The 25,004-nt window shown below is 40.2% G+C and overlaps 3 protein-coding genes across 11 annotated transcripts in view; 1 reads left to right on the top strand and 2 right to left on the bottom strand.

Annotated features, from left to right (window-relative positions):
- Window positions 1-14,329, top strand: part of wdfy4 (WDFY family member 4) — a 42,421-nt gene extending 28,092 nt beyond the window's left edge. For all 3 annotated transcript variants that reach the window (XM_034897350.1, XM_034897352.1, XM_034897351.1), the window contains exons 49-64: window positions 91-153; window positions 3,546-3,588; window positions 3,778-3,897; window positions 3,986-4,109; window positions 4,195-4,304; window positions 5,763-5,913; window positions 6,674-6,765; window positions 7,983-8,192; window positions 8,312-8,432; window positions 9,807-9,964; window positions 11,475-11,633; window positions 11,738-11,917; window positions 12,163-12,345; window positions 12,832-12,919; window positions 13,579-13,708; window positions 13,970-14,329. In XM_034897350.1, the coding sequence (XP_034753241.1) occupies window positions 91-153; window positions 3,546-3,588; window positions 3,778-3,897; window positions 3,986-4,109; window positions 4,195-4,304; window positions 5,763-5,913; window positions 6,674-6,765; window positions 7,983-8,192; window positions 8,312-8,432; window positions 9,807-9,964; window positions 11,475-11,633; window positions 11,738-11,917; window positions 12,163-12,345; window positions 12,832-12,919; window positions 13,579-13,708; window positions 13,970-14,033 (1,996 nt within the window). In that variant the 3' untranslated portion in view covers window positions 14,034-14,329. The remainder of the gene's footprint in view (window positions 1-90; window positions 154-3,545; window positions 3,589-3,777; window positions 3,898-3,985; window positions 4,110-4,194; window positions 4,305-5,762; window positions 5,914-6,673; window positions 6,766-7,982; window positions 8,193-8,311; window positions 8,433-9,806; window positions 9,965-11,474; window positions 11,634-11,737; window positions 11,918-12,162; window positions 12,346-12,831; window positions 12,920-13,578; window positions 13,709-13,969) is intronic.
- Window positions 38-3,537, bottom strand: lrrc18a (leucine rich repeat containing 18a). 6 transcript variants are annotated; one of them, XM_034897359.1, is made up of 4 exons: window positions 3,389-3,537; window positions 2,618-2,695; window positions 2,321-2,442; window positions 40-1,178 (listed from the first exon to the last, which is right to left on the bottom strand). In XM_034897359.1, exon 4 carries the CDS (start codon window positions 1,172-1,174, stop codon window positions 344-346), a length of 831 nt encoding a protein of 276 aa, XP_034753250.1. In that variant the 5' UTR covers window positions 1,175-1,178; window positions 2,321-2,442; window positions 2,618-2,695; window positions 3,389-3,537; the 3' UTR covers window positions 40-343. The 6 variants fall into 6 exon arrangements, with proteins under 6 accessions (XP_034753253.1, XP_034753250.1, XP_034753251.1 ...); XM_034897360.1 differs by having other exon boundaries at window positions 3,330-3,404; XM_034897357.1 differs by having other exon boundaries at window positions 41-1,178; window positions 3,303-3,390.
- A 1,589-nt stretch (window positions 14,330-15,918) lies between the features above and the next one.
- On the bottom strand, window positions 15,919-24,373 carry vstm4a (V-set and transmembrane domain containing 4a). Of its 2 annotated transcripts, none has more exons than XM_034897356.1 (8): window positions 24,352-24,373; window positions 21,890-22,342; window positions 19,204-19,257; window positions 18,985-19,092; window positions 18,860-18,893; window positions 18,587-18,738; window positions 17,373-17,440; window positions 15,919-16,536 (listed from the first exon to the last, which is right to left on the bottom strand). In XM_034897356.1, the coding sequence occupies exons 2-8, from the start codon at window positions 22,293-22,295 to the stop codon at window positions 16,384-16,386; spliced, it is 975 nt and encodes a 324-aa protein (XP_034753247.1). In that variant the 5' UTR covers window positions 22,296-22,342; window positions 24,352-24,373; the 3' UTR covers window positions 15,919-16,383. The 2 variants fall into 2 exon arrangements, with proteins under 2 accessions (XP_034753247.1, XP_034753246.1); XM_034897355.1 differs by lacking the exon at window positions 24,352-24,373 and adding an exon at window positions 23,620-23,868.
- Between the last annotated feature and the right edge of the window lie 631 nt (window positions 24,374-25,004).

A 25,004-nucleotide genomic window follows, 5' to 3' on the forward strand; every position in this document is an offset into this window, starting at 1 on the left:
GTACCAAATTTATTTTAACTGGATGGAAAAAATATATATTTTCAGCAACATGATTGATTGTCATTCTTTCCTCTCTCTTTCTCCCTAAAGTTTGTGCATGGTAGTGTCAGCATTAAAAGGTCGAGGGGTTGCTGAGGTCATTGCTAATGCCAGGTAAGACTCCACAGTTAGTCACAGTCTTCCAACAGCACATTTTGAGACAGAAACATGTAAACACTCTTTTTATTTCTCAATTGAAACCGAAAATAAATCAAAATATACTTGTGACATACTAAGATATGCAAATCTTCTTAAAGTTTTTAGAGTTGCCTAAAACTGACATTTTTTACATTTGTTAAATAGTTTAAGATGACTTTTGCGATGCTGTCTGGTGGTTTGTGTGCTCCATCTTTCTTATTCTCCACACATCTTGATTGATTGTAGCCACTGAGTTTGGCACTATCAGTCCTTCATAAGTCCTTATCCTTTTCTCTTCAAACGCGTCACCACCACCTCCTCCTCCTTTAGGAATCCCTGTCCTTTGCTCTTTACACCTCTTAAGGCATGTCCTACACAGGCTGCTCTCATGGACGAGGTACACATTTTCCTCTCGTTCAGATTTTTCCTTCTGCCTCCCCTCACCACCCCCCTGAACATACGATAGAGGATTCCGTTTCATGTTCACCTTTGTGAGGTTGCATAGGACTTTCAAAAACTCTGGTGGATTGATGAAGAGGTTATCAAACAGACCTAACTCTTGGAGATTATCTAGAGCCATCATAGTGGAAGGCAGGGTGTCCAGCTGGTTCATCCCCAGATAGAGAGTCTTTAGGCTGGTGAGCAAGCCTAATGTGGAGGGTAAACCTGCAGAGATTAGGCGGTTGTTTGAGAGGTTGAGGTGGGTCAGTCCCACCAGGTTGCCGATGGACTGGGGCACAGACTCCAGCTTGTTACTGTGTAGATCCAGCCATCTCAATGACGAGAAGTTCCCAATGTTATCTGGGAGATTCTGTATCAGGTTTCGGCTGAGGTCCAACTCGTCCAGGTTGGTAAGTTTTAGGAGACACTTTGGGAAGATGGTTATACCCATGTTGCTAAGGGTGAGTCTGCGCCGTCCATCTGGGGTCATTCGTATTGCCTTTTTGGCAATCTTGAGTGTCAGCTTTGTCCCTTTGGCTCCCTTCCCTTTGGGCATGGTACTGCAACAACACAGAGAATTACTGAACAGGACATTTTAAAATATCAGCCCAGTCACTTTTGACCCCAAGAGGCTTATTTGAAATAATTCATGTAATCTACACAACCACACAGTACTATGGCAAATAAATGAGTTGTGTGTATGTTTACGTGTAAATATGTCTGTGTAAGGCTGATGTGATTTATTCAGATACAAGGGCTTATGTATGGCCTAGGGCAGTCAGGAAAGCATGCTCTCTGAGGTATGAGAGCTTGAGCTGTGTTTGCTTGTGTCTCTGTGAGTGTGTGTGTGTGTGTGTGTCTGTGTGTGTGTGTGTGTGTGTGTGTGTGTGTCTGCAGTGTTGTGTCCGCACTAGTGCGTACTCACGCAGTGTTGCCCATGGGGGTATTTAAGAGCATGACTCTCTAATTAAGGCTAATGCAGGGGAACAATAGGAGAGAGGCGACACAGGGTAATACAGCAAAAAACAAATGAGCGCTGAAGCTTCCTCACCATTCAACTGATTGAGCTGTGTGTGTGTGTGTGTGTGTGTGTGTGTGTGTGTGTGTGTGTGTGTGTGTGTGTGTGTGTGTGTGTGTGTGTGTGTGTGTGTGTGTGTGTGTGTGTGTGTGTGTGTGTGAGAAGTCCACATGCAACATCCACGTGTATTGACAGACATGGATGTTCTGTAATACAGTACATGTGCGCATGCACAAAGAGTCAAATCAGAAATCAGGACTTTGATAAATGATAGTTGGGAGTGTGATCAGGGCTTTGTGCTTCTCCCCTCCGTGTCTAAAAGAGCAAGGTGTGTGTCTGTTTGTGTCTGTGTTACACCCCAAGGCCCTCTCTCGCCTCATTCATCATCCTCAGGATGAGAGAGGTTATCCGCTGGTGCTTGTTCCCATTATAACCTCCTATAGAAAACTATTGCATGAAATTATTGCCTGCAATTAGATAACACATACTGGGCCAAATGCAATGATTGATTTAGTGTAGTTTTACAAAATAATTTGGTGAGGAGTTATTGGACGAGGGGAGGAGTTATTGGATACACTTCAAATAGCCCCTCACTCTATAAACCCATTTACTTTTTTTTCAGTTGGTTTCCTACTGTTAAACCTTGCATCTACATTTTCCACATAAAGGAAGATATCTACTCACCATATTTTATCTTCTTTTTTTCTGAGTTTACGTAAATCAAGCAACGAGATTGTCTTTAGTGAAGAAACACACCCACAGCTTTAGGTCCTGTGAACTGGCCATTCAACCCGAAGCTTCTCACCCTACCAAAAAATCAAAATGTTATGTCACAGCAATCAAACATAAACCACTTTAAAACTACATTTCCAGTTTTGTCAGCATGTAGAAGCTATAGCTAGTTACAATACCTGCTAATCCTATTAATGTGGCCGCAAAGTCAAGAGGAAATATCAGGATTGCCACTTTTCCCTAGCTTACCTAAAGCCAAGGCTCCCCTTGTTTAATACCGTTACTTAGCAACTGGGTGCTTGGTGCCTGGACTTTATTGCCATGTTACTGGCCACAGAGGGAAAAGACATTTCAGGAGCAGTTGAATGCTAATTTAGAGTAAACAAGTTAAGATAGGTGTTTCATGAGTAGAATACGTAATGAAATGTTCGGCAACATTGTCATTCAGTGTAGATGATTTGTTTAGCTTAACATGTTCTGGTAGATTAATTGGAAACAAGGTATTTTGATTGAGCAGTTTTTGTACTCAGCAGTAAAGCACAAACTTCTATTTTAGTGAAAGTCTAGTAAAGGATCACGTTACAACATTCCCTGAACAAACACCTAATGCTAACTAATTGAAAAAAACAACTAAAGAGAAACTATTTGCCTTAGCTGAACTTGTCTAAGCAGGAAGTCTTATACATTTTTCTTGAAAATTAGTGAACTGTTCTGCAAAATACATTTGAAAGAAATCTGTTGTTCCTGGTTTGAACCTGTAATCATTAACATGTGCATGTCATTTATAAACTCACCGCACAAAGAAACACATTACTTCCTCTTTTAAATAGCTCACTTTGTTGATGGAGGCTAGTCAGACAAGTGCTACTTAAAAAGTATATTTCCTCACAAACTACAGATGGCAACATGCTACACCCTCCACATCTCTACTCACTATTTTATGCTACAAAGTGTATCCCACCTCAAGCACGTAACTGCTCCAACAGCTGTGGACTCACAATTTTAGTTCAACTCACTCACCTCCACACTGCTGCTTCAGAACTCTTGCTCTGTTACATTTCAACATTGGTTGCTAGGCAACAGACCAAGCAGAACAACTTTGTGATGGTAGGCAATGCTCAGTGATTAGCCTCTGATGCTAATTCAAGGTATTTGTTTTGTTTTTATTGTGCTTTAGGAAGATACCGGTGGTTGAAAAGGCAGCCCTTGGTAAATGGCAGGTAAAACAACAATCACAGCCCTTTTGTCAGATTTGTTTATGCTTAGAGATTAACATCTTAACTCCTTTGACATCAGAAGAGACTGCCAAAATGTTGAACACATGTGACATTAATAGTTGCCTAGGTAACTATTTCCCTGTGTTATGTAAGATGGTTATCTACTTAATATTATTCTTGTCTGTCGTCCAGAGAGGGGAAATAAGTAACTTTGAGTACTTGATGCATCTGAACACCATTGCTGGGAGAACATACAATGATCTGATGCAGTATCCAGTCTTCCCCTGGGTCCTAGCTGACTACCAGTCAGAGGTTAGATCACATACAGTGACACATTCATATTGGAGAGCGGTGGGGTAATGAAAGTGTTACAGGTTTGATTTATCTCTATCGTTGATAGACACTCGATCTGTCAAATCCTGCAACTTTCCGTGAGCTCTCTAAGCCAATGGGAGCTCAGACAGAGAAAAGGAGACAGATGTTCATCCAAAGATATGAAGAAGTTGGGAACATTGAAGGGGAAGGTATGATTTCAGCTCCTTACTTTTCATTATTTTTTTCTTTTAGCTATTCACTGTACTTTTCATTCAACACACTTGTACTTCATAGGAAATTTGTCGACACAATGCCACTACTGTACCCACTACTCCTCGGCCATCATAGTAGCCTCCTTTCTTGTCCGGATGGAACCGTTTTCCCACACCTTCCAGGCACTGCAGGTGAGGCCTTGGACGTTCATTGTTGGTGCATTTTATGCCCTTAAATAAAAATGCTGTTATTGGATAAAGTTGTGGACTATGCGACTGACCTACAGTATTTCCACACAAAAAAAATGTACTTCTTTAGTTCAGAATGCCATAGAATAGAAAAATTGAAGAATTTTTTCTTTATGAACCCACTATTAGTTTGTGCCATGACATTAAATATATCCATCAAAATTAAAGTATAATACTAAACAACTACACCTTCTAATGTGACTTTATTACAGCAAAATATTTTATCAGAAAGGTCAATCATGGGTTGACCTACGGCTCACCTGGTAGTGAGTCCTTGGCAGCGGCCTGGACTCTAACAAAATAAAATGCATACAAAGACCGAAAAATAATCTTTAAAGGAAAAAAAGAAAGGTCAATCATAAAAACTTAGAATAGCTAAAAGTTAACTGCATGATGACAGACAGGATGAAGCGTTTCTGAATCCATTAAATAAAATCTAAACCTGCTGTATAACAGCAACAGCACAAGACTTGCACTTCCACTAACCATGTCCTTTTGGCATGAATGCAATGCTCATCTAGCACATTGGAGTCTCACACACATGAATACATGCATTCAAATCTACATATGCAAACACGTTATAGTAATTGATGTATAATATATTGAGTATAACGGTATGATGTAGGACAAATCGTGAATTGAATCACTGCTGACGACTGCAGGTGTGGTCTTGATTTTTCTGGAGAAATGAAAGAACTTTCAGTTTATTTCCATTGACATGCATCACTTTGTACATTTTTACTTTCAAGCGTAAACTTGTTTTGGCGGCCAGATAGCTCAGTTGGTAGATCGGTCGGAGTTTGCTCCTCGGCGCAGCAGGCCCGAGTTCTCCAGATTCTGTTCCCATGCGGTTTTTGGCATTGAAGCAGATTATAGGGAGATTTCAATATATATGCAAATAATTACAGAAAACATCTTAAAGAAGCCAATGCAAATGCCCACAGATGTTACCAATTTACAGTACAGCATCCAATTGATTATAATGAAAAGGCATGCATATTTGATAGTAAGAATAAAGTAATAAAGATGTTAGTCTGGTGAATTATGGAGCCTTTTTGTCTTCTGAAGCGCATAACGGGTGTGTAGTAATATCCATAACTGGATTTGCATATCTAACCGAGTTTACCAGTATATATGCTATTTTCATTCATTGAGGTAATTGTTTTACTCTAAATTACATTCTCTCTCATGAGATTTCCATCATAGATTATAGAATTTTACAGAAAGATGAAAAGCTTCCTTCAAATAGTAGCAAATATTTCTTGCTTACATAACACAATGAGGAATATAAAATATGGTTCACTACACTGAATCAAGCGGACTACTTTATTAATAATGCCTCCTTGCAAAGTTTGCTTCAGCGGTGTGCGAGAGGTATGACAGTGCCTTCTTTCCCCACAGGGAGGGTTTGACATCCCAGAGCGGATGTTTCACAGCATAAAGAAGGAGTGGGAGTCGGCCTCCAGAGACGACATGGGGGACGTCAGAGAGCTAATCCCGGAGTTCTTTTACCTGTCTGACTTCCTGCTCAACTCCAACCACATCCAGCTGGGTCAGTCACACAATTTCCTGCTAAGATATATGCCTTATGCAAGCTTCTTTGTTTTATTATCAATATTATATTTTTTCCTTATTGTCAGCAAAGCCCATGAAAACACTCAAACCAACAATGTGTTAGTCCATCTCTCAATACTTTCGGACTTCCCTTCCACTGTCTGTGACTTTCAGTCTCAAGCCCATTTGTTTCTATAAGACGTCAATCTTTAAACTGGATGCTCATCGTAATGAGGGAACACATCACCCAGTGCAACAGTGTGGCTCATTGATATTATATTTTTAATAGTTTTTGGTACTTGGTCTGTCCATGGATTTTAATGGCAACACAAATTGTACAATATCACCAGCTTATTCTTTAAAGGTACCACATTGAGTTGTCTTGTAAACAAACACAACTGTATTCTAGATGCCTTACACATGTGTAAAATGCATTTCTTTCCTCATAAAGGATTTGGAAAAATATTTTTGAAAGAAAAAAATGACAGTGTGACCCTGCATTGTTTACATCAACAAGGAGGGATGTAGATTGAATTACTCAGATGGTAATGCACGTTTGGGTCCTTGTGCGTATGCTAGTTAAGCACAAAAATGACAGGAATGACGGGGATGGGGAACCCCTCATCAAAACATTGCTCCATAGTGGCACCATTGGGGGGAAGAAAACTCCACAAGGTTTATTTAAACTCCTTTTCAAGAAGGACATACAGTGATGTGACCCAGCATGCCGTGTGTACTGTTTATTCATATCTCTGTAGGCTGTATGGAGGATGGTACCGCTCTGGGAGACGTGGAGCTGCCTCCATGGGCGAAAGGTGACCCCCAGGAATTTATTCGAGTCCATCGAGAGGTCAGTGACCCCCCCCCCCCAACCTTACCAGGCTTGTCCATTACAATTGGCCAATCTTGCCTGTTACTTACAGAAACCTTTCCCATGGGACCTAATGTGTGTTAATATTAGCTGGTTGATGTACACAGAAGATGCACTGTTGTTTAAAAAAAATCTAAAACAAGAATCCACTGTAATAGTCGCACTATAATAGTGTTGGTTGCAGTCAGTCTGTTTGTCTTCATTGTTTCTAGCACAGTATAAGAGACAGATCTTATTCACAACAGCCACTGTCTTATTCATTCGCTTTTCTAAAGGCCATCTTGTCTCACTGAGTTTGGTTCAGTTAAATTCTTTTAGCACTGACTGTTTTCAAATATAATGACCAGTTGTTTTTCTTATCAAGAAAATCTATGAAAAGGCATGTATCTGAAGTTTTAGATGCCACGCAGTGAAGGACAACAAGCCTTTTTAAAACTATTCAGGGCAGGCACAATACTCACTATTTTTTCATAATGCCATTATTTCTGCAAGTTGAATACGTTCCCTCTTTTCTTTGCTCTTTCTTCTCTTTCCCTGTGTGGGGTTATTGTATATCTCTGTTCTTTTTCTCTCTGTTGGTCTGATTTCTTTAGTGTGCCCTTCGCTTTTTCCATTCCTGGGGCAACAATGATGGTTATCACTCTGTAATCTACTGAACTACTCATATTGCCCACCATTCTCATAAAATTAGTGTTTTTTTCTTCAATAGACAAATTAACTCAGGACAATATATCCTTGTTATGATGTTTTTTTTCTTCCGTTTTCTCTTATTCTTGGACGGGTGTATTAAGATTGGGTGCAAGGATACATATGTTGGTCATAATGACCATTTTACCTTATTAACTCTTCAAAACCAATTTCTGGCTAATTCTACCCAAATCATTCTTTAATTTAAACATGAGTCTCATAACACAGCTGTGCAGCTTCCTGCTGTTCCACACTTCTAAATTGACTTTTGGAAGAAAGCATACTGTACCTGTATAATTTGATTGGTTGTGCATTCTTGGAGAAGTTTCATGTGTTTCTAAACTCTCGTTAACAGTTTGACTGATGGTTTTGGTCCCACTGTAATAACATGCACTGCACACCTCTGTATTTTAAGACTGCGCAGTGCATTTATAGTAGTTCTGTAATATTACTTGACTAGGTGGTCTTACTGTAGTTTATGCCACAATATTCTGCACTGTTTCCCTTAGGCTTTGGAAAGTGACTATGTAAGTGCCCACCTCCACCTGTGGATCGACCTGATTTTCGGGTACCGGCAACAAGGCCCAGCTGCTGTAGAAAGTGTTAACACGTTCCACCCTTACTTCTATGCTAAGAGAGGCCGGCAGGATGATAAGGATCCACTCATCAAGAGCACAATCTTGGGATACGTCAGCAATTTTGGCCAGGTTCCCAAACAGGTAAAGAGAAAAAGCTAAATGGATGAAGTGCAGAAAGTACATTTCTTACAGCATGTGAGTGTATCGTATTGTTTTTGGAAATAATCTTTCTTTGTCAATCACCTGTGTCTTTCCCATAGCTCTTCACCAAGCCACATCCCCCTCGCAGTGGCACTAAGAAAGATGGATCATCACCATCCCATCCAACTCCATTTTTCTTCAAACTGGATAAACTAAAGACCACCATGCAGCCATTCAGAGGTACAGCTAAAAATTAAAAGAGGAACTCACACAGCAAATAGGATTTCTTAGTCTAAAAGGAATTCTTTTGGGTAATAAGCTTTTTTGCTTTCCTGCCAAAAGTTTCATGAAAAGATAGATGCCACGCTCTTGTCTGTGCGCTAAATATGAAACTGTTTTTTATTTTGTACACATTAAACAAATGAGATGTCATTTTGAACAGCTTTTTACTAGTGGACAGAGGCAGGCTATCTGTTTCCACCTGCATCCCGTCTCTATGCTAGGGTTCAGCTAATTGGCTGCTGACTGCAGTTTCATATTTTGCATACTCTCAGGCAAGTGTCTATCCCTTTAAATGAAGATATAAAATTAAAGCAAATCGTAACATAGCCTTATAAACAACATATATTTCCAAACAACTAAACTAACATAGCTGTTTTCAGCAAGGTAAACTAAATTCCATCAGTTATAGTCCTCTGCATTTGTTGCTTTTTTATATTGTTCCTGCTTTATTTTATTTCACACCGTTTGATGTCAATTATTATATAGGATGTGCCCAGGTCTCAAGGGGATCGTTGAAACAGAGCAACAATGTCCATAGATTAATTTACACTATGGAAGTGTAGAAGAAGCTATCTTTTAGAGCTACAATATGGAGATGACTCTTCCACTGAGCCCTACTTAATAATCTGAAGATCCCTACAGGCCCACTGAGGGAGAGGAGATGAATCTGTGAATGCTCAGGGAGAGATTCCTGCATATTACATTTCATATTAAATCTTAGAGTGTCTGATCTGATCAATAAGCAGATAGAGATGAATAGGAGGAGGAATGCTAAAACTGATGCAGACACAACTTCTTTCTTGGGATTTACAAGAAAAAACAAAACAACTGGTGATAGTGTATAGTGATTTCTGCCTGTTTCTGCATGAATAGGTCAATTACAGGCACTCTCTTACTGCCTCTCACACACACACACACACACACACACACACTTATAATAACCCATATTGTCCTAGTACTGTACCACTTGTGTTGTTCAGGATACAGGTGTCCCCCCAGGACAGAGCCTCAGCTTGTTTAAATCTGTGAATAGCTGTTTTAATTGCCCAGTTTTCTGTAGTTAGCAATTTAATGAAATTCTTTACAAGTTTACTGAGCTACCATACTCTTCAATGTGATGTTTTTGAAGAGCCATTACCTGTATTTGTTGAGGCGAGTTCATTCAGGTTCACAAAAGGCAGAATGAGGTCACTTTTACATTTTTCGAAACCATAACGTTTTTCATGGTTTAACCATTGTTGTCGTTGTTATTTTAAACACCCTTCTGGCTTTCTTCCACAATGTCTTGCTTATGGGGCCCCACTCCCAGTAACACTGTAAACCCTCCTGCAGAGCTGCAGAGAGGCCCGGTAGGTCAGATACTGTGTCTGGAAAAGGAGGTTATAGTCCTGGAGAGAAACCGCCTCCTCCTGTCGCCTCTGTTGGGCTGCTTCTTCAGCTGGGGCTTTCCTGACAACAGCTGTGCCTTTGGAAACTACTCCACAGAAAAGGTATGTTTTTCAGCCTGTACAGTAAATAAAGTTGATATTTTTTGTATTGTTGAACAAACTTCCATCTCCACCCACTTGCATGAATCAAATTGAAATTAAGCAATTGCTTGCCCACAAAGTATGGATTCGTTTTTAAATCCAAAAGTATCACATCCATACATTAATGAAACTTTAATAACATACAATTCACTTCATTTTGTTAATTAGATAGTGCTTAGTATCAGTCTTAAGCACATTTAAAGAAACATGTTTTCACCCAATTTAATCACCTACATACGAAGCTTCTCCCTGGATTGTGGGTCAAGCAACACACAGTCAGCTCAGTAGCTGACTCTTATATCGCTAGTGCTAAATCAAAACAGTGAGGCGATCTGTCAAGCTTTCACTTACTTGATAGTGCTACACACTGCTGTCTTAGCTGTGTCAGCAGATTTCTTGACATCTAATAACATAGTTCTGTGTATTTGCCATGCCTGGCAATGCCATCTCATGCCCTCCGCACGCTGTATCTGTTATCGCATCATTGTCTTGGTCTCTGTTTTAGGGCCTTTGAGGGGTTTAAAACACTCTCCATATGTACAATGCTGCAAGATACGTCGGGGAGCAATATGATAGGTTTAAAGATCATTTGAAAAAAATCATTTAAAATCAATCAATCAATCAATCAAAAAATGATCCCAATATGTCATCATATATTTCGGAAAAACACAAAGTTGAAATACCATCTTTTCTGACAACAATGTTAATGCTAGTATTTTCTCCTTTTGAAATTTCCGTTCTGTGACGGAATTTGTATTTGTGTTTTGCCCTATACGTTGTTATCAACTGCCCAGTTTGACAGCCAGTCCGGGTTGCCACATATACCGGTAAAAACGTAAACCCAGCACGCTACAGCTGTAGTACAGCCATGGAAGCAGCAAAAAAACGAACAGGATCAAAGGAGATAGACTACCGACCTAAAAAAATTCATGTTTTTACGTGACCACAGATGTAACAAACTTCCCCGTTGGCCGATCTTCGGGTTGGTGTGTCAGCGCCTTTAGCGGTTCCTGCTATAATACTAAGCTGAGAAAGTGTATCTGTCAGTTTGGTGAAGAGAATAGTGATGTGTTTGTGTTTTTAGCGGTTCTTTCAGTAATTCTAAGCCGGAAAAGTTTATCTGTCATTTGCGTAACATACAGAGCTCCGCGTGAGCACAGGCTTTTATGGCTTTCGCCAGCCTCTAATGTTAGCTACTCATGATGGACATTACATAGCTGTGCTAAGTAATGTCTGGTTATGTAAAATAAGCATCTAGCAACATTGTTGGATGCTGCTGTGGACACTGCGGTCTCTGGCAACCAATGTGAACATCAAGTCTGGGGAGTAGGGGTCGAGGGAGACAACTCTCGCCAGTATTTTGAATTTGTACTGCAGTAATTATTTTAAACACTAGCGGTCATTATTACATATTGTATCTTTAATGTTCACATAAAGTCATAATATTCTCCTTATGTATGTCCATCTCTAGACCTTTGCTGTGTGTGAGAGTTTGTGTGACTGGGGGAAGACATTGTGCGCCGCCTGTCCCAACCCGACAACCATTGTCACTGCAGGAACCAGCACTGTGGTGTGTGTGTGGGACGTAGCTGTCAACAAGGACAAACTCACTCACATGAAACTCAGACAGGTTAGTTTGTCTGCATGTCTATTTGCATTTTAACAGTAACATCCTTAATGTATTTGCACACACTTAAGCAATCAATATAACACCGACCCAATTTTTCTTCATAGCCGTTATATGGTCACACAGATTCAGTGACATGCCTGGCTGTGTCTGAGGTCCACAGCATGATAGTAAGTGGCTCCCGTGACCTCACCTGTATCCTGTGGGATATGGAGGAGCTAAGCTACATCACCCAGTTAGCACGACACACAACCAGCATCTCTGCACTGGCTATCAATGAACTCACCGTAAGTGCACCTTCTTGATCTCCTTCTTTGTAATTCTCTTTCTACACAACTCTGAAAATTGCTCTCTTTCCTCTCCTTCTGTTCTTTGTCATTTTTGGCCCACTGTTTTCATGTTGATCCCCGTCATTCAGCTTGCAGCATGAGATTCTCATGTTCAAAGGATGCATATTCTCTTTGTGTGTGTGTGTGTGTGTTTTGCTTTTCTATGTATCTATGGGCGTCAACACCATATTACTCTGTCCAAGGGTGAGATTGCGTCATGTGCGGGACCTCTGCTCTACCTGTGGACCATGAAGGGTCAGCTGTTGACCTGCTCTGACACTTCCTGCGGGCCTCTGGCAGACATCCTGTGTGTCAGCTTCACTCAGCGACACGAGTGGGATGCCAAGAATGTCATCGTCACTAGCTGTGCAGACGGCATCATACGGGTGAGTTTTTTGTATGTGTGTAATAATGAGACAGAGACAGGATGGCTGTCTTTACAGTCACTGTCTGGCAGCTCTTTTTAGGAATAATAGATCGGCGCGAGAAGTTGCTTTGTTTTTTATTCAGTATACTGTCTTCAAATGTTCAAATGTCATTACTTTCGTATTAACCACGCAGGTTGCGGCTTGGATGTCCATCAAGGTATTAATAACAGCACTGGGTTGTGTTTGTGACTGCTTTTGTGTAGGATTAATATAAGCATATACTGCCTCTCTGCAATCAAAGTAGTAAAATCTAAATTGGGCTTCACTTGGGAGTGGGTGCCCATGCCACATGCACAACACACACAAAAATGGTATTATTACTTTATTATTACCTAGAGTTATGGGGGGGCGGGGGGGTGCGCACGCTGGTGCTTATGTGAGTGTGTTTGTTATTATGTTGAATTATGTCTGATTTTTGCTACTCGTTATGTGTCTCTCATACAGATATGGAAGACAGAGTACACCAGAACACAATTACCTGGCCCTCCAGAAGATCCTGTGTCCCCAGGGCAAGACCGAACAGAGAGAGACGGTAATGTTGCTGGCAGTGGGATGGGATATGTATATAGGTATTGTATTTCTAACAACACAGATGATGTGAGTGGCTGACATTAGAAAAAAATTAGACTGACTAAGATGCAACTTCACAAAAAGCAAGGATTCTTGTTTTCAAAAAGAAACCCTTCACTATCTAATTAGATAAATCCTTAAGTGTGAGATGATTATTTTTAACCGCTCATCTCAGAGCTAGACAGCGTTGTTTTCAGATGAGAGCTTGTAATGCCTACCCCATCCCTCACTAGCATTAGGGGCTAGCAGGAATTATGTTGTTATAAAGTTATTAAACATAGAGGCAGTAAACACTGATGAGTAATTCTGCTGACGTGTGTGTGCATGTATAATTTAGAAAGCAATAATACCCAGATCCAATTTGGCATACGTTGGTTACAGCCTTGTGTCACCTCATAGGAGTATTATGCCTTGCAAATTACATTGAGGCAAGTCTTTACGTAACACTGAAGCATTTATATTCAAGGGATTTTTCTCCCTTTAACGGCCTCCTGACCGCAGATAAACACGGTGTTAATGCACCTTTTTTTTTTTTTGGGTCAGGGTTACAGACAGGATGGGCACCTGCCCTGTGATTTAGTAATAAATGGGTGTTGATAGATTCCCATGATGTATCCACAGGGAGCCGCTCATGCCAGGTTAAAGGCTGGGAAAGACATCTGGTGTTATGTCAAGAGCTGAACAGAAATCTTGCTATGTCGCCACGCCGCAGCAAAAATAATCCGGCCATCACAGCGCTGGCCATGTCCAGGTACAGTAAATATCACACACCTGCTCACAGATTTAGTTTACATCTGCAAACATTTTTTTAATTTATTTATTTTAATTATTTTTTAAACATTTAATTTGAACTATATTTCAAAACGTATAAAGTTCTGGAACTAACTTGCAAACCTACTCTCACCCACTCTTACTCACATATTATTGCCTGCTTTACACCAGAATATATTTACATAACTTCACTGATTGGAAACAATGTTCACATTATTTAAGCATCTTCTCTTCTGTGTAGGAGCCATGCTACTCTGTTGGCAGGCGATGCCTGGGGCAGAGTGTTCACCTGGACCTGTGAGTGAGAGGTGGCAGGGCTTGAACACAAGCATGCCTCAGGCCACCATTTCTGCACAGCATGTATCCTCTCAAAGAGAGTCTGACAATGAAAATCCATCATGGTCTTAGACGTGACCCCAGCTGAGCATTGAGACTTTGCTGTATTTCAGTGCTGTATGTGTAAATTCAGGAAGAACTAAAATTCAAGTCTCAGACAATATAGAATATTTTATTACCTATATTGATATTTCACTCTGTATCTTTCTTTGTAAATACTGAATTTCAACAAATTTAAATAAACCTATTGACAGCCATCTGCATACATTTTCTCCCGTGAGTGTCTGTGATTTTGATTACGACTGAAATCTACGTTGGCAAGTATTTTATTTTATTTATCATCTGAGATCATAAAGATGAAACCGGAGCTCTCCGGAACTGCTGGGTGAATTTGCATAAGGAATGTGAAGGGGTAAACAACCATTTAACTAACTTCAAAAAAGTCATTTAAATTAACCCTTGCTGCTCCAGTAAGGCTTAAAATGGGCCGCTGGGCAGCTTCAAGCTAAAAGCAAAGAAGAATTGTTTGAATGATGAACAAGAGCTTGCATGCTCAGCCAACGTTCCCTGAGAAACAGCTTTTCAATAGTATTGTAATACTGTGTATTGTATTATTGATCATAAAAAGAATGGCATGCACACGTCAGCATTTTGTGCTATGGGGGTTGTAGTGTTTTGCTTTGGTAAATGTTTGTGGTATGAACAATTCTGGATGTTTAGTTAGTTGTGAGTAGTTTACTGAGCTATTGTTGTCCACAATGTGTTTTCAATCTGCTTTGTTATGTGGTATTTATGAGAATTTGAGCATTTGACCGTGTGTGCGTGTGCGTGTGTTTGTGTGTGTTTATGGTTAACCAAGGGCAAATGCCTTTTTAGCCACATCAGACTGTTCAATCTTTTTAATCACTGTAGGGCCTCTGCATTATACTCCTGGGTAAATCTGACCCATATAAGTGAGTCAGTATAAAACATAACCCTTTTTTAAACATGGATCTTAATCTTTCAGTGGAAAAGTACAATACTGACATATCAATGCACTGATATTCCAATAAATAAGTTAGCGTTTTAAATAATAGTAGATTGCTTGCTATCTTATGCACATGCACCACTCCTCTCTATCATAAAGGAAGAGGTCTCTCTCTTTAACCTTTTGTGTGTGTGGCTAATTGTGCTAAGTGGAGTAGCTTAATAGAGTGGAAAATAGTCCTCATAATTTTCCCAGAGAGCGAGAAATGACCTTCTCTAAAGCTAACGGCCATCTCCATTCTCTCTACACCGCTGGTTTTATGGTATGAAATGTCAAACCATTGGGTTCCTCAGAATAATTAAATCAAATAAATTATTGCACCTAGGCAGAACCATCTTGTAGCCTAACCCAATTATAATGCACTGTAAAGCTAATTATTAACCATGATTACAATTAGTCTAATTTGAATAAATGTAGTCATTAGCGGGTTCATCCTAGTCAGTGAGTCTGAGCTGTGGGGGATGATGGTCCCTCTCTCTATCTCTCCCACTCACAGAGAGAAGGGTTTGGATGTGCATCATTCTCTTTCTTCATGCACCTCTATCTTCATAACCATTTTTCACACACTGACCTTCACAAAATGGCCTACACCCTCCACCTTTCTTAGGTACTCAAGCATAATGTGTGCTGCTTCCAGGAATCATATTTGCTGTTGCAAAATTCCCCTGAAGCATCACTGAATGCACTGCAGATGTTTGTAATATTGCATTGTTTTGTCTTTTGTTTTGTGAAACAGATTTTGCTTGTGACCCCCAGACAAATTACAGATCAATCTGACAAAGTGCAATCCAATCCACTTAGAAGAGACCATTTAAAATAGTATTTGTATGAATCATCAGACCCAGGCATTTATTTATTAATTTGGTTATTAGTCTCGTAATTATAAATGCATTTAAAAAAAAGTGGTACAGTGCATACGATACCACTACATACCATACAGTATGATACTGCAGTAAGAGAGCCTGAACAGCGGTTTCTTTCCACACAGTCTCCTGAGTTTAAACAGAATAGTTAACAGTTAAAGCGTTCTATAAACATCTGGCTCACATGCCATTGATGCCAACAAACAAAACAACAGAATTATAAGACCCAGAAACTGCTGTGCTGGAATGGAACTGCGCTGAGGAAACACAAAACCCTCATTTACCAACAGTTGTACTGTAGTTACAGCCAAAAAAACAAATGCTAAATGCCATACTGATAGTTCATAAATATAGTCCTTTGGTTGCCACTCAGTTCAGTTGGCCTCACTGGGATGTACCATGGCATCCATCTGTCCAGGGCTGCTGTGTTTACAGCTGTTTTTCCTGGAAGAGGATCTGAGCGTACACTGTGTCTGGGCTGGAGGGGGTGGGATCAAGGTCGGAGGAGACTGGGGGCTCGGGCTTCGGCCTGACCAGCTCCAGCTCTGCATATGTCAGACTATCCTCCTGTGGTATTCGAGGCTGGAGGAGGGAGAGAAAAAGTCGGATAAACTTAACAGAATTTAACCCAGAGATAAGGCAAAAAAGGGAAAAAATATACAGTCTATGTATGTGTACTATATGTATGTGTGTATGTATATATATTTATATATGTATAAATATGTGTAGTGAGCATAGACATTTCATAAAATAAGATGTATATATAAAATGCATATGTATGTAGATGTATAAGAGGCATTTAATCTTTTTCAGCAAACAGCAGTTTCTTCCACTTTCCCATGATAAACATCCCCTTTGTGCTTTTCAGCTGCATGAAGCATGTGTTTACAGGACTTCTTGGAACATCCAGTTTACCCGAAAAACATGTTGTACAATAGGAGTCCTATCCCACATCGTCAGATCCTCCTAGTTGCACTAATCCAATCAGCATGTTCGTGCAAAAGAAACGCTCTCCGATCATCGGAGCTTCGTTTCACTTCACAATTACAAGAACGTAGAAATACTGATGATCCTTAGTTTTAGTAGTTTTCTTCTGTATATACTTGTTTGACATTTTTATTGTAGATATAAAACCAATGAAGCACTCTAAATAAATAATTGTGTTTGAGAAGCAATAAAGCTAAATAGAATTATCAAACTCATAACTGAATAAAGAGACGGCAATAAACTCCTGTAGACTATCATGCAGTCGTGAGACAATTCCCTCTTGCATGTACCTCAATAACAATAACTCTGTGCATGAAAAAAACATCTTTTCAAAAATGTTAATACCTACATTTTAACAGATATGTTAAGTGCATGTGGGGATTTTATAGAGGAAGTGGACATTGGTGTTTGTGTGACGGGTGAGAACTCACAGTGGCAGAACTCCTGAGCTGAGTCTTTAACCTTCTGGGCTTCTGAGGTCTCTTTGCAGCAATTGGCACTGAAAAACCGAGACAACTTTACTTGACTCAAAAAGAACAGCCAAGAGGAATGAACTCACAAATATGACTGTGGTCCTTTACAACCACTTCTTACAACCAAGAGCTTTAAACTGTCATTGTCAGCCTCAGTGTTGATTCTACCTCAAACAATAAAGTTACATTATATGCTGTTTTCTGTTAGTCCTCCAGTCTCTACAAGCTAAGTTGTTTTTGTCAAGAAAATGTAATTGTGCTAGATGTATAATTCTCTGCTTTTGTAATTGCTGGATACCTTCATTTGCTGTTGTTTTCTTTACTCACTTACTCCTTTTCTTGGGTCTGGAGCCTCTTCTAATGCCTACAGTGTGTTTTGAATTTGAAGGGAAACTTCGACTCCACACAGAAAGGCTGAGGAATTTAACCATTCTGTGAGGGGACGCTATTAACAACTGTCTCCCCCAAAAATTTGACTGTGAAAATATCTGATCTTGGTGGTTCAAATCGGGACAAAGTTCCCTGCATAAGACGTATTTACATCCCAATGCAGTAATCAGAGTCCGAATTAGTTTAGGTTTTTTCACATTTTTGTGAAATACTGGCAACTTTTACCTCTCCAGGTTTATGTAAATCATTAAAATGAAACATTCTGAGCAGAGCAAATACTCTTTGGTTAAACTGCTCATAACTCATGTCCACACTAGGGCCATAACTTGTAACATGGGGTCACAAGTAGAGTTTGCTTTGTTTTAAAAGGGCACATAACCACTGAATAATTGAAAGTTCTCATATTATGCTTTTTCTCTTTTGTGGTTTCCTTAATTGTGTTAAATAGTTTTTTAGTTAATTTAATAGGTTGACAAAAAAAAGTCCAAAGTCCACCCCAAAGGGACTTACCATCTCCAACAGAAAACACTGTTCTCAAACTGCTCCAAACAGCTCAATCATAGTCCAGGCTTTACTTCCGTGACATACGTGCACAACTTTGTAACACACATATTTTTTGCAAAGTTGCTAGCGTGGCACGGCCTCATACTCTGCTTTAATTAAACAATGTAAACCTATTCTGGTAAAACCTCTGAATACAATTATGAACTTGAAAATGAGCAAAATATGAGCACTTTATTTTCCCCCAGAGGTTCCATCCTGCCCTCACAATGTCACCTTACCTTTGTGATGTGGTATGTATGGTGGTGGCTCCTTGGGTAGTTTAGGTGGTGTTACTGTTATCCTTCTGTCAGTTTTCTGTCTTGTGTCTTTCCTTTGAGCTTTTGGGGAGGAACTGAAGGAACTGCTGAAGCTGGTTACAGTCTCTCCTGAGCTGCATGGAACAGACGCAATACTTTAAAATTTGATCATCAAAATTGTGGCTGATTGATTTTCTTTAAATTGATTGAGCAATTAATCAATAAATTGTTTCAGCTGCAAACAGCAACTAGTACCTGCTTTCTGGACACTTGACCAGAAGGTAACTGGCTGTGGAGGAAGTAGAAAACTCCTGGTGACTCATCAGCAAAGGCATAAAGTTATTGTTTTGAACTGTAGTAAAACAAATGATGTGTTTTACCTTTGAGCCTGTGTCTTCTGTGAAAGTGTTGGCAGGTGAGAACCACAGAGAACAGGAAAATGGACAGCAGGCCCAGAGAGCATATCAGCACAGCGCACAGATACACATCTACAAAACAGATGGACAGAAACAGAAAGACATCAGAACACTGGCATTGTCAAAGTAAGACTTGTGTATGATGAGGTGAAACAGAAGATAGACTAGATATGAAAAGAGTACCTGCAAATAAACGCCACAGTCCTTTACTGCTACCATCCTCGAGAATGAAGTGTACTGAAGGAAAAAATGGTTTTAAAAAGTCAGCAAAAATAGTTTGAGAGTAGAAAACTATGTTGAGACAAAGTATCTTTGTAAATTGCTGTTGTCTGAGGGAACTGGCCCAACTCAGCAGACAGCCTCAGTGGTTTCCCGAAATATCAAAACTGCACTCATGAAGGGAGATTCTTCTGCGGCATCAGCCAAACCCACAACACACACATACACAAACTCACACAATCTCTCTCTCTCTCTCTCTTTCTCTCTCTCTCTCTCTTTCTTTCTTTCTCTCTCTCTCTCTGTCACACACACACACACACACACACACACACACACACACACTCACACAGAGAGGCCTGGCTGTATTGCTGTTCTTGGAAAGTGTTTTTGGGGGTTCCCCATTGCTCTGCATCTCCACTTCCTGTTGTTGGTCACTTCACAATCGTTTAATGTTGCAATTTTCTTTTTGTGCTTATTAATGTGAAAAGGAAACCAACAAGGAAGTTGTTGTCAGTGTGTGTCAATGAATGATGGGTTGTATGTAGGTCAGGGTTATTTAGCAAGAGGTTGAGGAGAGTGAACACTACAGAGGCTTTGCACATAAATTACTTAGTCTCCGCTCCCCGTAATGAGTTTTTAATATGTCTTTTAAACACAGGTTGATAAACATATTAATAAGAAATGATAAGATATTAACTCTAATTGGCTTCTAGCCTTTTTTCAGACCGCTGGACTGGGAGCAAAATTGTCAAATGTGGTCTCTGCCGTGCAGTCTGAAAATCATGGTAATTAATGTCAGGCCGCAACACAATGGTTGCGTGAGAAACTGTATCAGACGTTTCAGTGATCAGTTTTACAGGCAGTAAAGGCAGGGGAGAATTTACTTTGGAATCCCAACACATTTTATGTATGCAGTATATGTTGATTTTTTTGTGTTGAGACTACTTATTTTTTTTGTCCAACCACTGTTTAACACATGATGACAAGTAATTACAGAATTATAAAGTAGACAAATTGTAGTCTAACTCAACTGATGAGGTGACGGGCTACATTTAACAGACATCTCTTGACAATTTGAGCAGTTAACAGTTAATGTAAGTAAACCACATTATCTGACCTTTACACTGTGGTTAACCACATGCTACACCCCAAGTCTGGTACTGTACATATTTCTGCTCATCTGCTTTCCTCCCATCAGACCAGCCGTGAAGGCAGGATTCAGAAAAATGAACCCTCCGAAGAAACTGGCAGGGTTTGAAACCTGAATACAGACAGAGGTGTGTAAGAACATAGTACAGACTGACTGCTCATTTTTACAGTTCAGAAAAGCACCAGAAATCACTCAACCATTAGGTTGGAGGTGAGGATTTGGAGATGTGGGAGAGGACAAGCAGCTTGTATCTGTGCAAAATCTTTTGAATAAGACTAGTCTGATTATCTCAGTTGGGTGTGGCCTTTGCTCTTAGAACTGCAGACGGAGGGGTTACCTGCAGAATAGTTACAACATAGTTTTCTCTTTGTTTACATTTATAATGTCAGATCTCGGGTTTCTGGATCTGTGGTCAATGCATGTCGGAGATGCCTGAGGTTGTGTGGCTTCCTTAGTGCGACATTTCCCTGAATATGGGGCAGGGCGTTGTCAGATAGCTTTGTCCAACTCTAACTTCTAAGATTTTCTGGCATTTAACTAGTGAAAGGTAAAGTGTTCAACTGTGTTAGGTGTAGCCATGCTTATGGCAAATTATAGCAGAATCTTACATCTGTGTTGGACCCCTTTTATCAATGGCATCCCACAGTGATACACGGCTTCCTTGTTGATCAATCAAGTTAAATCAGATGAAGGATCATACTGTATAAAGACATATTTATTATTGCATCAGTTACAATTTAGTTCTTAACCTAATTAGTTCAAGATGTTTATCACACATTGGCACAGACTAAATAAGTTCCACTGCAAGCGAATTATCCAGTACATTTTCTCCTGAGACGTGCATAAAGTAAACCCAGAATGCTGACATCATGTGTTGTAGAGTTTTTGAACGTAGCCAGCTCAGCAACACTTTTACTCCTCACACTCCATCGACACACAGAGTGATATTGTTGAGTGTGTTTTGGCTGTGTGAGCTCATTGTTTTGAGATGGAAATGCCAGAGGATTGGGGTCACACTCAAACACACATCGGCACTACTTACAGCAAAGCGCAGCTCAAAAGACACGTTCTACCCATTTCTATTTGGACTTTGTCCTTTAATAAAAACTATTGCTCCTCCTTCATTTGGTAATTTCCATTGCCAGATAACATGGACAGCATGCCACAGCTGTGCGGCTGCAAGGGAATTCCTTGGAAAGGAATATTCCATGGAAACCTTTTCACTGGAGGCCCATTTGCCTTTTGATCCTCTTTTGTCAGTGGCGAGGGCTGTGCAAAGGTATATAAAAAGTAGAAATGTAAAAGACTTTCTTTATTATTTGTCAAAGGCCAAATGGTGTAGGACACATTTCACACTTCACTGTTGTTTAATGCCATCTGAACTATTCTAACCTATCCTTTTCTGCTAGAAATAGTGCAATAAGTGCCTGGCCCTTTTAACAGACCGACACATGTGATATGGAGAGCAGAGTGTGTTAAAGTAGGCTACACCTTTATTACCTGTCAGCTGTGTGGTGCTGGTGCCATTGGACGATGCCCTCCATGTGTTTCTGTGTTTGCGAATCTCCTGAACTTTGCAGCTATAGAAACCCTGGTCCGTCCCTGTCACATTGAGAATCCGCAACTGGTACAACTCCCCCTCCGTTTCTTCATACAGACGAAACTTCAGCTGGGGGAAACGACGGGTATAGTTCCCGTACAGCTTGATTTTCTTTATGCCCATCTTCACAATCAGAACCTGAGAGGGCTCGATTGCAGGAGGAGAGCGGGATGGAGAGGAGGGAGGAGGCACAGGAGTGGGAGCAGCAAGAGGAGAAAGGAACCAGCGTAGGATGAGGACGCTGCCGCTCCTCTTCCTCTGAGATACCAGGCAGGAGAGTGTCACATTGTCTTTTTCTGTTACCATGACAACAGGCCCAGGCGTCACTGTCACATTCAGGCCATTACAGACCTCTGTTGACAAAGACACAAGCAGTACAGTTGGTATGTAAAGTCGATAACATTTTTTTTTGCTTTGCATAGACAAATCTTATGATCTATTAAATGTGTTCATTGTTGTGTGCTTATTGTATTATGTGTTGGTAATATTTATTCTGTATTTTATACATGTTCTGTTTTTTAACAAGTAAAATCAAGCCAAATCTTAAAACGTATGCTTTTCCGAACATAGGGACACTCAGAATGCAGTGATCTGGTAGCTTGTCTGACCCCTCCCTGCTAGTTAATTTAGTATTTACTAATGAAACCCACATGGGAAAAATCTGAGTTAAATGTTTACAAGATCTTTGATTTCCTGACAATTAAACATAATTGTAACATTTAGACAAAGCACATTTATATGCACACCCACAATGGTGTCTTGGATTCCACACCATCTTTGGTTCTACTTATACATGTCATTCCATCACTGGATGGGAAGTTGGTCTGTCACAACTGTAACGTGCAAGAGGACTGAGAATTACAAAACTAAAACACACTTTGTGTACATCTATTTTACTTCCCTGAAGGTACTTTTATTGTGCTCAGCTGGGTCAGATCTGGAGTTTGAACACAATATGTCTGATCAGACAGGGAAAGAGAATCTACAGGTGGGAAACATTCATCTTCAGTACAGTACAGCCCATAACAGGCCAAGAAAAACACGACTAGATAACAGGGACCATCTGGGCTGCCTTGGTGTTTTTTTAAATTTTGTTGCTGTGTTAGTTGGGGAATCTGCCTCGGGTCTGTCCTACTCTATTTGATTTAACAACAAAAGCAGCGATAGCGACTCAAACCAAACACAAAACTGAGCATAACCAAAAGATCACAGGGCAGGAAATATGAGTTGTAAGCCTACTTTATGGCAGTTTATAGAATGCAAATTATATTGAGGTTTTCTCTGATGACAGGGAAGAAACTCGCGTAACAACTGGTTTGATTTTAAACAAAACCATATTTGCCCAAATTCCCCAGTTTGCAAAACACCTCCTGCTTCATTAATATTTTCAATAATGTAGTAATAATTAAACCATTTGCAAGTTTTGGTTGTTGTAGACGATTGATATCAAGAGATGTGTTTTGTTTTTGTTTTGAAGGTTTTTAATGCTCCACAACAAACTCAAAATGTATGGTTCACAATGGTGTTTCATAGATAATAGATGAAGTTACTAGTTTAGAAACATTATCTTTCTTTCTCGCCAGCGTGCTCGCTTTCTTACTGGTTATTGCTGTAAACAAGTCGAACTTACCTGTGATCAGAGCCTTAGTCAGGACAAGGACCACTACAGAGAAGTACATTTTCCACAGTCCGCGAATCCATAAACCCAGAAAACTGCACAGCACTTACACAACCAACTACATTCAAAACAGAGCCTGACTGGACAAGCCACCAGAGCCCTTACCCACCATGAACTCTTCTCCTCTTTCTCTTCTTTTCTGTGTAATATGAAACAGAAAATTCTCTGTTTCCACTTAGAAACTCCCACTCACTCTCCCAGTACTCCCCTTCTTTGACTTTCTCCCTCTCTCTCTCTCCTTCTCTCTCTCTCTCTCTCTCTCTTTCTCTGTGTGTCCTGCAAACGTAGGAAATGTCATTTCCTGTGTTCCTGTGAGAAGTCTGGGACAAAAGCCCAAAACTCCAGAACTTTAAAGCAATGGTCAAGTCTTGTGGTTTGTGTGTGTACATGCGCCTTTCATATTGTGTATCATTGTGAGATACATATACGGCAAAGCGTTGAACATGCATAGTGTGTACATAGTGGTAATACTCAACTAACATATCAATGAAGTTTACAAAGAGCAATGTTTGTTTAGGTGAGCTTTGTGTGCGTCTGCATGCGCGTGGTCATGTATCTCTGTGTGTGTGTGCATGTGTGTGTGTCTCTCTCTCTGTGTCTGTGTTTGCATGCATGTGTTAATGCATTTATGTGGATGTGTGTGCGTGTGTGGGGGGGAGGTGGAGGGAGGGGGGGGAAGAGGACCTCTCCCTGTCTGGCTGCTGGTCAGAGTGGCATGGGCTTGTCTCTGGCTGTGGTTGTCAGACTGTCCCAGTGGTATGAAGCCTGCTGCTTTATTGGGCAGGCTGAACTGCTGAGGCAGGGCTTCTGCTGGCGCTTTGAGCTCTGCCAAAGCCAAATGGAATTACACAACAGATTTAACCCTTCGATTCATATGTAGGATTTTCTTGAAAAGCATGGATTCAGAGGAACATGGACAGGCTAGGTTGATGAAGGGGTTTATTATTTCTAACCTTGACAACATATTTTATTTTGAATAGATATGTATGTTATGCTAAGCTTTCTTACAAGTTTTATCAATTGAGTGTTGTGTAAAAGTGTCAAAATAATAGTTATGGTAACTGTGTAAAAACAGTATGTCTTCTGAACTACATCTTTTACTTAGGGTTTCCCTCAAGTTTTTCTTTACACAAGTCTCAAGTTCAAGTCTCTTCTCCAGTGGAGAATCGCTCTCCTCTGCCCTGCAGTGGTCAAAGCGGGTTACTGCTTCTCAGGGGATCAACAACACTTAAGGTTACTCTGAAGCTGGGGTGTGTGTGCAATGCAAGCATTCTCCCCACATCCATGTACATTTTATCTGCGTCAGGGAAACAAGGCAAATCAAAGAAAAGACATTT

The sequence above is a fragment of the Etheostoma cragini genome, chromosome 17, assembly GCF_013103735.1.
Source record: "Etheostoma cragini isolate CJK2018 chromosome 17, CSU_Ecrag_1.0, whole genome shotgun sequence".
NCBI lineage: Eukaryota > Metazoa > Chordata > Actinopteri > Perciformes > Percidae > Etheostoma > Etheostoma cragini.